General features: G+C 31.6%; 1 protein-coding gene and 1 long non-coding RNA gene across 2 annotated transcripts; both read right to left on the bottom strand.

Annotated features, from left to right (window-relative positions):
• Window positions 1–4,622: 4,622 nt before the first annotated feature.
• Window positions 4,623–9,676, bottom strand: LOC126750322 (uncharacterized). Its single transcript, XM_050459893.1, has 3 exons — window positions 9,569–9,676; window positions 5,721–5,923; window positions 4,623–4,884 (listed from the first exon to the last, which is right to left on the bottom strand). Exons 1-3 carry the CDS (start codon window positions 9,605–9,607, stop codon window positions 4,647–4,649), a joined length of 480 nt encoding a protein of 159 aa, XP_050315850.1. The 5' UTR covers window positions 9,608–9,676; the 3' UTR covers window positions 4,623–4,646.
• Window positions 9,677–12,386: 2,710 nt separating this feature from the next.
• Window positions 12,387–15,713, bottom strand: LOC126750165 (uncharacterized). Its single transcript, XR_007665631.1, has 3 exons — window positions 14,758–15,713; window positions 14,279–14,519; window positions 12,387–12,511 (listed from the first exon to the last, which is right to left on the bottom strand). It is a non-coding gene; the product is annotated as an uncharacterized LOC126750165 (long non-coding RNA).
• Between the last annotated feature and the right edge of the window lie 3 nt (window positions 15,714–15,716).

The raw sequence follows: 15,716 nt of genomic DNA on the forward strand, positions 1-15,716 counted from the left end.
AACGCTGTTTAATTAATCCGGCAAAGCTTAATGTCTGCTGGAAGAATATAGCTTACCGGCATATCCGCAAAGTTTACGAAATAGATCCCAATTACCCAAGTAACAATTTGCAGTCACCTAAATTGAGATTACTCTTATTTTCACTAGTCGCAACGTTATTTTCAGTGCAAAATTTAGTTGGTTTTGCAACATTTATTTTCGACTAAACTTCGACGTACTGCATCTGTATCGCAACTTTTGTAAAACTCAGCTATTTTTACAACGTATTTCTTTACTATAGATGATAGCAGTAGTAATTTTCACTTAAAACAAACGACGTGCAGACGTGTACAATTTTTCGAATCAAAAACCCAGTAAGAACAACGTTACCTCATCATTAGCGAATGGGTATTACATTGCCTGATCGTCTGTGTTAAGCATTTTTCGCTGTAGAGGGAGCTTTTTGATATGTTAAGAGTTTTAGGAAGAAGATGAAAAACAAAGGTAGAGAATAAAAGGAAGAAAAAATATTCAATTCAACATAACCTACTTAATCTATATTTTTATTTTTATAATTCATTTTTTGCTTGGAATTTTTGGGATTTATTATTTATAGTTTTGCATTAAAAAGTGAAGAGATATAAAGACTTTAAATATTCTGCAACTTACTACAGAGGCAGAAAAAACTTCCAATGGAAGGAAAAATGCCTACAACCTACAACTAGCTTACCTGAAATTGATATGGATTATGTAGAATCAATGGAGGAGTGTTGGAGCAAAACCGAATAAATCCACCAAACATAATTTTGAGAAAAACCCGAATTTTTAATAACGCAAAAAGCATTATCTTTTTCTTTTTTTTTTTGGTAGAACATATTATTGGAGACGTCGTTAATAATACATTCTACTTAAATACAATTTTAAAAAATTATTATTTTTTGAAATATAACAAAACCAAAAATGGATTTATTCGGTTTTGCTCAAAAGTATTGGATTTAGTATTGGATTTATTTGATTTTGTCCAAAATTTTATTACCAGGCAGCAATAAAAACATTGTTTTAAACAAGAGAGCTTTATTTATTAAAATATTTAATCCAATATATTAAGAAAAAATAAAAGAAAAAAATAAAAATACCAAAAAAAAATTCTTTTAACAACACAGTCATTAACTAAAACCTAAATATAAAGTGCGTATTCTTCCTCCAAGCAGTCGCAATCATTGCTAATATTATCCTCTTTCTGAGAAATTTTCTCATTATTTTCACCTTGGTCTTTACACAGCAGTTTTTTGTACCATTCAAATTTTTCTTTACTTGCCCACTCTTTTCCAAATTGTCAGTTGTTTTACACTCTGAATTTTTTTTTGAGGAATGGTATTGCGGACAAATAAGCGGGACCTCTGACAACGAAAAGTTCTTTAAATTTTTTCCTCTTTTATAGAGATATTTTTTAACTTCTGATTGGGCTTCGAATAGGTAATGTTGGAAGCATGCGATTGATATCTTGATTTCTCCAGTTTTTTTAATGTGATTTTTTTGTAAACGAATTCGTTTTAAATCCGATATTCCTGCAACTTCATTAAGATAATCTTTTAATTCCTTGATATTGAAAAATTTCCACTCTGATCCTAAGACCTTAACATTTCCAACTTCAGAATAGTATCCAACATATTCTTCTTTAGAACCAATGGTTAGAGTCTTGTTACACTCTGTCCGCTGGTAAAAAACTATATCCTCTTACAGGGTAGGTAATGATAATTTCAATAATATTATCAGGAGAGTACTTTAAGAGCCAAAACATTAACATATGAATGATGTGGGAATTTTTGTTTTGGCCCCCACATCCGTCGCAGAACAATCTTATCTGAGTTATGCCAGTCAGGTCCAAAGCTGTTAGGTAGTGCAACAACGCAGATCCGATTTCGGTAGCACCTCTCCCAGATTGATCTTCCGTCCATATATAAAAAGTAGGATTTTTTGAGTTCATGGAAACACAGCAGAATGAATACATACTTATTTGGTGTGAATAAAATGCATCAGACATCAAAGCAAAATGTCAAAGAATTTTCTGGCTCTTCTTTACAATGGGTATAAAAAGCTTGGCTTCTTTTCTTATGAACTCTATATTCAGTCATATACTCTACTTTTTTCTGTGCGTCTTTCTCCGATTTAATGCGATATTTTAGATGCGTGCACTGAGAACAGGTATCTGAAGCTGGAGATGAAAATCCAATGTTTAATTTTGTAACAAAAATCTTTCTAAACATTGCGTAGCTAACTTTACACTGATTTTCAGCCTGTTCATTATAAATTTGGCGTAATTTTTTAACACTGAGATTGGCCGGTAAATAAATCCTTCTAGATTTGCTTTGATTGTAATGACTTTCAGAAGCTCTTAATTTTCCGATAAACACTTGAACTTTATCCCGTTTGGACAAACTTTTTTTTGAAACATGATCCCCACCACGACGTTCTTTGGGAATATCTCCGAAACCAACAGTCTTACAAATGGTAAACAATCTGTGATTTTTCACTGCTAGTGCAGCCATGAAGAAACTCCTACAAACCTTAACTACTTCTGTTGATCGATTTTTCTTAATTTTCATAAAGAAATTCGCCGCTCTTGCTCTTTGTCGAGGATTTTCTTTTACAGATCTCTTCCTTACGGTACCGCAAACACTAATCATATGACCAAGTTTTATATCTTGTACGTTTTTATCTGGAACTTCATACAGCTTCCTTCTAGTCACTTTAATATCAGATATTTTTACTTGTTCGCATTGATAAGTTTTGTTATTATGTGAGCAGGGTCGCTTAAAACCATTTAAGTCTGGATCTGGATCCTGGTATCTGTAACAACAGAAAAAAATCTTAAGCGCCTCGCCTCTTTAAAAAACTAAAAATGTATTTTTGTATAAAAAAAATCCTTTAACCTTTGTGTAACCAACTGGGTACTCAGGTACCAATTGACCTAGAAAATATCTTACAATAAAAAAATCATAAAAAATCTAGCGCATCCCCACGATTATTTTATTTTTTTAAATTAAATTTTAAAACAGAAAGAAAACAATTTTATTTACTTGGTTACACAAGGATTAAAATGACATGCCACACGTTCTTAAATTAAACAAATTACCCCCTTTTTTCATACCCTAAGTAACACCTTTAAAAAGTAAATCTTACCTTCCAGGTTTTCCTCTCTGCTTTTTCTCAACCTTTTTTCTTATTCGGCTACCTTCATTGGCATCACATACGGCTACTGTTTCACCTATTATATCTTCATCCATATTATTCTCCTTTCGGTATCGGCCAAATCAAAATAACACGTGCTTATATAACAGCAAAAACAATGGAATGTAAATTATATCCCGCGAAAATTACGCGAAACTGCGGCAAACGGCACGCCGGGACAAGACTAATCAGATGAGCACTACTGACTACTGCTAAAACTATACTGTTTTATCCCGTTAACAGACAAAATATGCCGCCAACAGCCGTAAAAGGTCATTACCTTTTTTTATTCTAAGTTATACAACCCTGGTGCCATCTCTTATTACGTTAATTAAATTTTCTGGATTTCGGTTTGAATCAAAAGCGGATTTATTCGGTTTTGCTCCAACACTCCTCAATGGAAGTGGCGGAAGATAGCAGTGAAAAGGATTATAATAAATTTTACATATTTAAAGTTTAAAATACTGGGTTTACTTTTTGTAAATAATTTCCTTTATGGTTTCTATATCCTACTTTATAGCCTTTCTTTACACAGGAGACTAACCAGTTTGAATACAATGGTAAATTTTATAAAGTTTTATTTTTTAGGATTTATATAGCAGCAGCAGCAATGAAAATGTTAACATTACGTTCTGACTTTATATTTTTCGAAGAGCTTATGAATTTTTTTGTAAAAGTTAAAGTTTTTGTTTATTAAAGTTTGTAAAAAAACGTGCTGCATACGCGCAAAAAACTGAAAACAATAACAATTGAAATATTAAAGTTTTAGGTTAGGTCCATCCGTTCTTCCTCTTGCTTCAGGCCAACCAGAAACAACGACAGCGGATTTCTTACGTAACCAATAAAAAAAAATTACTTATTATTATTTTTTTCGAAATCCGCTAGAAATTCAGGGCGCGCGTGTTATTTAGGGCTAAAATGACATCTTCACAGTAAACTATGTACCGTTTATAAATTAAGTGCTTGTAAATCTTTCCAAATGGGTATTTTAGCCGTATAATTCACTATAATAATACATAATTCATACATTCACTACATACAAAACAAATATTAATAAGGATTGTTCAAAAGATGGATTAAAAAGGTTGTATTTTTGGAGTAGCTGCCTACTGGAGTTATCTATCAGTTTATTGTTAAAAAAGTAATTAATTTTTTAGTAGTTATGGCGTCCATCCGTCCAAAAATCACTAACTCTAAGAACGTTGCAAAATCATTTAAAAAGTTTAAAGGGTAGTCTAGGGTAGTCTAGAAAATAAATATTTCCAGTAGTTGTGAGTGGTCGTGCTTTCGTAGTTTAAGTGTGTAAATAAATTAGTTAACTACTTTCGATTGTTTTTAATTGATACCTTCCGAACGGAAGCTTAGTTTTTTTACATATATCCGTCAATATGCAGTTAAACGCATTTTAACAATTAAAATTTACTTCACAAATTAGTTTAATTACCATCGTAACAATTTTCACTACTTAAACTACAGTTTGCTTCAAGTAGACTCCTAAAAATTGAATCAAACTTGACTGCCATATCTATTCTCATGCTTCTTCTAACTTGTTGCATGCACTGGTTATAGGCAGTAGAATCTGTGGGGTTATATTTTAAGCATCCATCGATTGTTACTTTTTGCGCATCCTCATCCTCTTGCCCGTGCATCATATATGAACTATAAAAAAGCGATCTGCAAAAAAAGTGTTCTTAAACAAAATACAGTAATTAATCTTTTAATAAAATAAAACCCAGACTAACATAGCTCAAGTAGCTAATCTTTTTAATATAATTTCCTTTACGGATCTGTAAATATTTACTTGGCATTACTGTAGGTTGCAGATTAAATTTATTGACAGTTTGTTAGATCTTAGACCTTTTAACAAGTAAGTTAAGTAAATCTGATGCATTCTGACGTAAGTTTTGTTGGTAGGGAGGGAGTTTTGGAGCGGTTTGCAGTTGGAAGCTCTTTGGGTGGCATGGAGAGCATCGGCGAACACGCAGAGAGATCAGTTATCCTTTTAAGGGCTTGGATTTGTTGATAATATGTAGTAGAGGGCAGGAGGTCAGATACTTTATAAATATTTCCTTTCATTAGATTATTGGGACAGCATTTTTTATTTCTTCTGTTTAAGGTCAGGCTACGAAAGGCATGCCTAATTAGCTATCTTTTCAATGATCAATATCATATAAAATGTGTGTTATTATTTATCAATATGCACAATCTGCTTCAGATTTATCTGTCAGACAAACCTTATGCATTTGGCGTCTTCGGCTAAAGTTTACAAATATATATTATTCTTAAAACTGTTAAATACTTTTAAACAATAGTGTCTATTTCGTTGAAATATCCACGTGTGCTTATCAAGGTTTATTGATAACTCTAGAGTCCAGACTTCTCAATCTAAGAGGAGTCAGTTATGATGGCCAACTACAACTACCAACTTAGTTATGATAGCTTTAAGTAGTGGTAGAATCTTACTACAGTAAAACTTACCTACTTAAGAACCTACTCAAATATTATCATACCTGACTTCCCATATTAAATCTCCACTTGGATTAACCGTACATTGATTAAAATCAGGGCAATTTATCCCATATACTACATAGTTGGGCTCTAATGATACTAAGCCGCTTTGTCTTTCTAGAGCTGTTAGAAAATCCATAAGAACCCCGCTCTCGGAAAACTCTTCATCTTCAGGGCTTACATTTGGGTGATCTTCCGACATCACCTAGAAGTAGATATAGATGGTAATAATGTTAAAAGTAAGGTTCATAAAGTTATTAAAAAACCAATTATTATAAAATAAATATACAAGATAGTTCTATTTTTATTTAGGAATTAATAAAGGAACTATTTCATAAAACAGATGAGTTTTGAACCTGCAATTGCATTAATTACGTTTTTACAGATTATGATAAAAGTACAAATATTAAAAAAAATACAATGATTGAATGTACTAGATGTGGTCTTATTCGTTATTTATATTTATGGCGTAAACAGGAATTTAGGTAGGTATGTCATTTTAACAGAAAATATGTATACTATTCATTTAGATATTTATCTTTCAGATATGCCCCTAAGCAATGACACTGATGAATTACTAGATTATTTAAAATATGATTTACATTGTATTAGAATAGTAAAATATCTCACAACATCGCAGCCTACGAATACCATATCTCCTACTTAAATTAATTATTTCCCGAATAATTTTAAGTTTTAACCCTATGCAATTTTAAAGAACATATATCAAGTTCAGACAAAATAAAATCTAATATTATTTGAACAGTATAGTGATTACAAGCTAGCAACAATTAATATTAACCAAACAATTGCTCAAAGTTAATATGAATGATCCAAGTTTTTATTCTATACTTGATCCTGGCATAAAGTTTATCTCTCAAATCAAGAGGCATCATATTGTAAATTTTTGGAGCTGTATAAATTAACGATCTTTTAATAAAAGTAAAATTTATTTTAGGAAAGGATAGAGGATTGCTTTGAAACCTGGTTGCCAAAGACAATACTGGTCTACTTTTAGCTATTTTATTATTACAAAGAATGTAACTGAATTTACATAAATGTGATGCAGCTGAAAAACTCCTGCCTAACTAAACAAATCCGTTGATGGGTACAATTTATTTTTAAATAAACAAACTTTCATCAATGCTTTTTGAGCAACAACAAGAGGGTCAAGAACAGACCTATAAGAAGCACCCCATACACTTATACCATAACCAAGTACAGACTCCGCTAGAGTTTTATACAATGAAAAGATTGTCTTTTTTAATAAAGAATGCCTTAATATGTAAAACTTATACAACAATTTACGTATTTTACCAATTATGAAATCAATATGTACATTCCATTTTAGTAAGTTGTCAAAAAATACTCCCAAATATTTTACACTATTGACACAATCAATTTTAGTGATACACTGGCAAAAATCGAAATTTTGGCAATCAAAGTTATGAATTCTTAATGTAGTATAACCTGGCAGACCAGAATTATTTTTGGCATAACACATAAACTTTGTTTTATCGATATTTAAAGTTAGCAGACTGAAATCAAACCAATTTTTTACCCTTGATATTAATGACTCAGCTTTATTTTTGACTCCCTCCCAACTGCTATCTTCAATTATTAAGCATGTGTCATCGGCAAAACACACCACACTATCTTTTGGGACAACTGAAAAAAGACCATTGATGTACAGTATAAATAAAAGACGCCCAAGCACAGTACCCTGAGGCACACATTGCTCCACCGCACGTCCAGAACTCACTGTTTCATTAATTTTTACCTGCTGTTGCCTATTTTCTAAAAACGATTTTAATAATTGATATGGTAATCCAATTATACCCAGATCACCTAGACGTTTCAGCAAAATATGGTGGGACACAGTGTCAAAGGCTTTGGCTAAATCAATAAAAATGGCCATGCATTTCATACCTGAGTTTAAACCAGAGACGATGTGGTTGGTAACCTTTATAAGTGCATCCATCATCTGTACTGCAATTATCCCTAAAGCCATACTGCTCATTAGATAACAAATGATACTTATTTATAAATTGGGTGAGTCGTAATTTTAGGCATTTTTCAATTAATTTACTAACTGGACTGGTAAGAGCAATTGGTCTATAATTAGACGGTTCTTCCATACTACCAGCCTTGAAAAGGGTAATAATAATCGTTTTTTTAAGAATATCAGGATAAATGCCAGATGAAAAAATTTGGTTTATTAAATAAGTCAAAGGTTTTAAGAGAGGTTTATAATTTAGTTTAATTATTTCATTGGAAATATTATCAACAGTGCTAGAGGTTTTGTACTTCAATGAATTAATAATTTTTATAAGATCACTAGGCAGAATAGGATTTAAAAAGAAGTTACTGTTGGCCTTTATACTAGGAAAGTTGTAGTCATTAGAATTATTTATTTTGCTAGCCAAGTTAGACCCCACAGAACTAAAGAATTTGTTAAACTCCTCAGCAATTAATGGATCAGTAGTAAGAGAAGTAGATATTTAAGTATGTACGTTCTCCCCTTTAACATAAGACGTTTTAAAGACTATTACATAAACAAACTATGTATTATAAACAAAGATGTATCATAGAACTTGAAAAGGACAAAAACAGATAAGAACAAAATATTATCAGGGTCGTCAGAAGTGCCAGAACGTTTAAAAAAATATTTTTCAGGTCACTGTAGTATTATCGTAACATATGAATTAAATATTAAAATCGATTTTTTCCTAATTCTTAAGAATAAGCGACGGTTGTGAAAACATTATTAGAAAACTTGGAAAAATCTCTTCGATTATCCTTAGGTCGGAGTTTTCTGAAATATTGCTTATGATTGATTATTCTATGATTAGGCAAGTAATATTTAGTTGTCTGAATAATATATTTTCTACATATACAGTAGACATATTGACTTACTTTTGAGGTCGCTATGCAAACCTGGAAAGAAAAAGAAATAGGAAAAAAATCATAAGTTGCTATATACTTTAAGTTTAAATAGCTGCTGACTATTATTTAAAAAAAAAAGTAGTCTGTGATTGAAAAAATTAATATCTCTTTAAAATTTAAATTAAATTATGGTTGCAGCATTTTTATCGCTTTTTTAGCAATTTTTTATTATTTTTGCTACTATTTTCAAGAAATAAGTCTTTTTTAAACAGCTTCGGGTAAAAGGCATTTCTTTTTCAATATATAGCGGATATTTTTATGCATAGAAAGGCAATTATTATTTATTAGCTGCTATAATTTGATAATATATAATAAATATTAAATTAAAGGTATATTCATGAGAATGGATTTGAGATTAAAAGGTCATAAGTTAAGGACTTAAATAAATCATAAATGATTCTTCTTAAGTAATACTAAGTGGTTACAGTTATAGTTTTATTTTTGTTAATTGTAATAATGAAGGACAAATCTATGTATCTCCTAAAGATAAATATTCAGAAATCTATATAAACCAGATAGTGCAATAAATAATAAAACAAAATAATAACTTACCAATTTTGCTTGAAATTCTTATTTGTCAGATCATATCACTCTAATAACGTATTCTAAGATTTGGTCTTAATCAATAACAAATTTACAGAAAGAGGGCATGGACACATTTTGACATATTTAATATAGAACAGACAAAAGTGAAAGGGCAGGCGACAATTAAAAATTTGTTATTGTGCGAGGAATATTTACACTACTGATACAGATATTTGAGAATATTCATGTAAAGTTTGTTAGATCTATGTAAATATTTAATGCACGTTCATCAATATACTCGTATTGTGTGTACATGCTGGAGTTAAAAAGTAAATAATCTAAATAAAATATATTTATAAATAATAGTAAATTAACTTACAGAAAACATATAGATAATAAATACCACAAAGACGTTCATAGCTTAATTCTCAGGTAATCGATTTTGAGATACAACTTAATAACACTAATATTATATTTCAAATATTACCCTCTATCTCTTTATAAACACAATACAAAACAGTATTAAATCCTTTAATCCCTACATATTGACTCATTATAAGAACGATAATAAACTGTGTGTCACAATTAGACAATTTTTTTATAAAAAATGTTGACAGAATATTAATAAAACATTTTTTAGAAAGGAAAAAGATTCAGATTTTGTAAAATTTAGGAAATAGTTCTGGAAATACTTAAAAGTATGAGCTATAGAAATCTTCAAATCGACAAACTATTTTTTATTACAATTTAAAATCGTGTGTAGAGCGAATTTTTACTTGACACTCTATACATTCAAATAAAAACGTATTAGGATTAATCGGGTGAAAAACCCAATACGTTATGATTTGATTTATTTCTAATAAAATTAATAGAATAACTGTTCTCTTTATCTATAATCCCTTAATTCGATGTTATTAATTCTATGTATTGTTACAAACAGTATTTTTAGTGGAAACCGAATTTCTATTAATTTATATTTCTTTAATCATTTGACTTTCAAAGCTGCTGTATTCATCGGTTGTTACTTAATATCTGTTAGTTATACAGGTTGAAACAATTTAGAGGGTAACTACATTGGTGTTTATGAAAAAAGCGTTAGAATTATAGTTTAAATTAGACTTCCTTTAATCATTTTTTTTAAAGTTTGAATGTTATATAAGAAGTTTTAATAATGACACCAGAAAAAATCGAACAAAAAAATTGAAAAGCTGTTTTTTCATATTTTGATAACTTACTTGAAAAATTAACCGAATAAATGTTACATTACCTCATCTGCCTTTTTCCCCTATAAAAATATGTTTCATCATCAACTTTAATTCTTCTTCAAGGTTTGGAGCATTGGTGGTACGCCGAGGTTCCTTAAATCATAGGTGCTATGAGGATTACGCTTTCTATTTATTTGCTATTTCGCAAAATATCATTAATGGTAGAGGAAACGGTCCGCATATGGTTCATGTATTTCTTATGGGTCCTCGCTTGTATTACCTGTACGGCACATTGATGTTGAAGTCTGTTAGCCTTTAATGAACAGAATTTGGCCACAAGCGCTCATTGATTTAGACACCCATGTGTAAATGAAAGGTTCTGTAAGCGAATTTGAGAGTAATTCTATCGCATGTACTTGCGCCTGCTATTTATTATCTAGGAAGTTAGTATACTATTGCCACATCACTTGTTTACAGAGGGGGAATATTATGCTGAAATTACGCTATTAATTCAGTATGTAACTTGACGAAAAATTTATTGTGGAAGTAAAATTACAAGTTTCTGATGACCATGAGAGTAAGTGTAGAAACTTGATAAAGAAATACTTGCTGTATGACATAAACTGTTATTCCTGATTCCTACGATGAGCTTCAGTTCACCGAGATGCGACCGCGATTTAATTTAGTATTTTATCTACCATCTAATGTTTTACAGTACACCAATTTTCAAAATTTCATTGTAAACGGTTTTTAAGTTATAGCGAAAAAATAGTCTTTAACAGGCCGTTGACACGCTGCAGTTAATTCACCGTTTTGGTAGTTTTTAACGAATCGGTGGAAACCGAATACATACAGGAGACTTTGTTTTTTATGAAAATAGGCTATATTCTGGGTTCTCGATTCATCTTGCGTATAGGTAGCATTTCAGCAAGATGGACGTAAATACGTTTATAATTTTGTATTGGTATTGTCAAAGAAGGCGTAAATACAGGCACCAGAAAATATTGGATTCACCCAATTGTGAGCCAAAAATACCGTTTGGGTGCTTACCAGACTTTAAGAAGACAGTTAAGAATACATGAAATGAAATTTTCCAATTATTTTCGAATGTCGTTGTCTATTTTTAATGAGCTTCTGACAAGAATGAAAGGAGATTTGAACCACAAGACACTAGAATGAGATAGAGTATAAGTCCTGAAGAGAAACTGGCTATATGCTTAACGTGAGTATTTACTCAATCCTTATTTTACCGTAAACAGGAATATGTTTATTAAAAATGTAAGATTATTATATAGAAACAAGTTACAAATTTATATAAAAACTAAAATATATTGTAACTTAACACGACATACCTATACATATTAGTCAGAAAAATATTAAAATTGAGAAAGATTTGGATTGTATGAATACTCAGAATCTTGAATTGAAACTGATTCTAATGATGCTACAAAGTCTGGTGACTGCAGGACGTTGTTGAGAAGGAGGAGGGTTAACAGGAGGAGCTGATGTTCTTTTACGCCATTCCTGATCGTTCCAGTTGCCTTTCTGGCCTTGGATCGGCGCAGGGTTGACAGGATGAGATGATTTACCCTTAATATCTTGCAGCAACTTTATAACGCCTTGAAACTCCAGCGTTTGATCGTCATTAAGCAACGAAAGAGTAGGCAAAATACCCTTGAAAAATGCAGTATAGAGGTTCTCCTGCTCTTTAGGTACATTCATTTGATGGTCTATGAATTGTACTATTTTGGTATCCACTTCATTTCTTATTGGAAACTTTCGTTGCCGTTGTGCCTACAGGCTAAAAAAGTGGTTTCCGATTATCCTTAGCTCTACGCTCCTGATCAACAGCTGTACTTGCTTCAGAAGTAAAAAATTTGCGGATGCGCCTCCTACATTTACATTATCAGTACTTTCGTGAGCAACCGATAAATTTGTTAATTTGTTAATTTGTAAATAACTTTTTTCAAGAATGACATTTGCTCATGATATTGCATATGATATATATATATAACCTTGAAGATTTGTCGGTGGAACCAGATGCTTTTTGCTCTTTTTTTTTATTGCTTTCATCCAAGAATCTCTGGTTTGCGTCCATATCTTTAGTACAAGTTTACCTGAAACAAAATATTAATTAAATTATTTTTTTTTCAGGTACTTGGCTTCTGGATGTTCATTTAAAGATCTTCATTACTCATACCAGACAATATCGACAATTACGAAGTGGGTAATCACCAAGTAATATTGTGGCAGAAGTTACAGAAAGTATATGGAACAATTTAAGGAGTGAATTTATCACTTTAGCAAATACAACTGAAGCGTGGGAATTGCTTCAGTTGTATTTGCTAACTAAATTGAGAGGGGATTTAAGCAGAATGCAAATTTTCCTCATTGCTTGGGCGCGGTGTATGGTAAACACATAAGAGTGAAGAAACCGGCGAATAGTAGCTCAATATTTTGTAACTATAAAGACTATTTTTCAGTTGTATTGTTAGCAATCGCAAAATCGGAATATCGCTTCATTTATGTCAGCGTCGGGTCCTACGGCAAAGACTCTGACTCTTCAATTTTTAAATTATCAACTTTTTGGAAAATGTTGATCGAAAACTCAGATTAGAAATAGAAGTTCTATTTCTGCTGATCGGCGATGAAGGCTTTGGATTACACGAACATTTATTAAGGCCCTTTGGTGGAACTCATTTAGATAGATAAAAACGAATATTTAATTACCGCTTGACGAGAACACGAAGATATGTCGAATGTACTTTCGGTATATTGGCAAATAAAGACTGGAGGACTTTTCATCGAACTTTGGATGTTCACGAAGCTACTGCGATTCGGATCATACAAGCTTGCACCGTACTACATAATTTTGTGAGAGAGAGAGAGAGAGAGATGGTTTGAATTATGATGATAATAATGTGGCAAGTATTAGCGCTTTAAATAACATAGCAAATATACAAACAAAGTGAGCTGGTCCTTCTGCCAATTAATAAGAACCATATTTTCCAACTATTTCATATTTGAAGCCGGGTCGGTTTCCTGGCAAGATGAAGTTATTACCACCCAATAACTATAAAACGGATTAAACTTATCAAACTCTTGTCTTTGCCTTTGTTCCATTTCCTCGAATCCTTCTTTTATTATAACGCATATTTCCCTTCATGCCGAGTCTTTCAAATTTTTGTTCTTATACGACCCCAATATTTTATCCCACAGTGCCGCTTTTTCTTCAAGCAAACTTCAAAAGCAGTTCTGTGTTGATCGTCTCCATTGCACGCACTTCTTTGTGATAAAACTAATCATCAAATAGATAAAATGAAAAACGCAGTTTTAAATAGATCACCACTATAGGTATGAACTTAATAAATATACCTGGACTGTTAATTCAATGAAAAGTTAATGACCACTACTAGAGGGCCGCCATTTTGCGCGATTGTGTCCTTTTGATGTTGGCGACTCTGATAAATTTCAGTTGTGCCAATTGTAGGAAAAAAAACAATTACAGTTTTTGAGAGGTTATGTTTACAAATACAAAATAAAAAGTTACATTTAGTTAAGAATTTAAGATAGTTGCGTTAGATCTGTGATTTTTCTTTTTTAATTTCGTTAAAGTTTGTGAAAAAAATTGTTGAACAATATTCTCTTTGCAGAACCTCAGCAAAGTTTAGTACAACAGATTCTCCAAGACCTTGACTTTCACTGGCGATTTTTTTGTTTTTTCGTCCTTGATAAATCTCAAACTGTAAGCAACAACCTGGTTTGGTACTCATAACCCAAGCTTTGTATCCGAATCGAATCGGCTTACTACGTATAAATTGCTTGCAGGAAGGATCAATCAGCCAAAAAATATAATGATGATCAGTAAGAATTTCCAAATTTACCTCCAAGTTTCATACATATTATATATGCTTCCATGGGGTTTATTTGCGCATTCGCAAGAACTTCTACTAATTTTTCGACTGGTGTAGCTGCCATTAAGGAAGCTCTGTGGAAGGACTTTGCTTCACTTGGAGACATGTTGTCTTCAAAATACTGTATAAAAAGGTCTCTGGTTTTCGGTGAAACTCTTAGAAAACTGAAAGTTTCAGCGACGTTTGTTCTATGGGAATGGTCAAAATTAATCTGAAAATAACATTAAAATGGGTAAAAATTTTGTTAATTTTTAGAACAGTCTGTTTTTCTATAACATAGGAATGAACATGGTCAAATCTTTACCTTATGTTGTGCTCTTATTGTTGTTTAGATATCTTTTTTTAAACTAATTTTTAAGCTTCACATTTCTAGTTAATTATGCTTTTTCTCTACCTTGATGACAGTAAAAATTTGACAGGATATACATAGAATAGAACCTTATACTTACCACAATCACAGTGTCTAGTCCTTCCTTTAAGTACGCATCTATGTATCTGCTGTCCTTGTTGTTCTTTTTTACTTTCACAACAATTTTTGCACTACAGTTTTTATTTCTATTTCTAGTAGTTACTTTTATATGCTTTTTATTTTTGCTACTGTTTTGGCCAACAAAATCTTTCCTAAATACCAGCCTTTGCAAATTATTGTATGTTTTACCTATAATCCAATCCGTGGATGTTAAGGTAGAAAATGTTTTAATCCACTTTGTGCAACAATCATGTAAAGTCTGATCACCACTTCGGACGAAACACGTTCTAATAGTGACTTCTGATTGTTTTGTTTTATCCACTATTTTGTAGGTAGAAAATGCGTTTAACGAGTTTTCGATTTGTTCAAGATTCATTTTAATTACAAATAAATATTTCATACATACATTTATGTATAAAATTAGGAACACACGTCACACGCTTTAATTTCCGGGAAATTACAAAAATTCACAGCTTCGCTTCGAGTAGGTATTGTTGCATGTATGACAAACAATCAGCAAATAAACCGAAAATAACTTAATCGTGCACGTGAAAATGCCGACTGACCAAAACAACCTGCACAACCAACATAACATCGCGCTAACCAGCTAGGAAACGGAGTGCTCGATTATCGATTCCGTTTCCTAGCTGGTTTACGCGACCAATCGCGCTGGCCGTATAGGAAACGAAAAAATGCTAACGGGTTATAGGTAACGCGACAGAGATTTACTACATGCGTTAAATTGGAAGGCGATATTTGATTTATAACTAACTTTGGGATAAGATTGATTAAGTATTTGTTAAAGTAATCTGATATTTGTTACATATTGCGGTAAGTATTAAAAGTTTTTCTTGTACATTTAAAATTTTCCATTACTTCATTGATTAATACCGACCGATACATGTGCAGATTAATTGATAATTATTTGTATTAACACTC

Source organism: Anthonomus grandis, chromosome 2, assembly GCF_022605725.1.
Source record: "Anthonomus grandis grandis chromosome 2, icAntGran1.3, whole genome shotgun sequence".
Lineage (NCBI taxonomy): Eukaryota > Metazoa > Arthropoda > Insecta > Coleoptera > Curculionidae > Anthonomus > Anthonomus grandis.

Coding starts and splice junctions, on each gene's coding strand:
- LOC126750322 (XM_050459893.1), bottom strand. CDS start 9,607: ATGAACGTCTTTGTGGTATTTATTATCTATATGTTTTCT. Junction 5,924..9,568: donor TTATTATCTATATGTTTTCT/GTAAGTTAATTT, acceptor ATCTACTTCTAG/GTGATGTCGGAAGATCACCC. Junction 4,885..5,720: donor GATTTAATATGGGAAGTCAG/GTATGATAATAT, acceptor CTTTTTTTGCAG/ATCGCTTTTTTATAGTTCAT.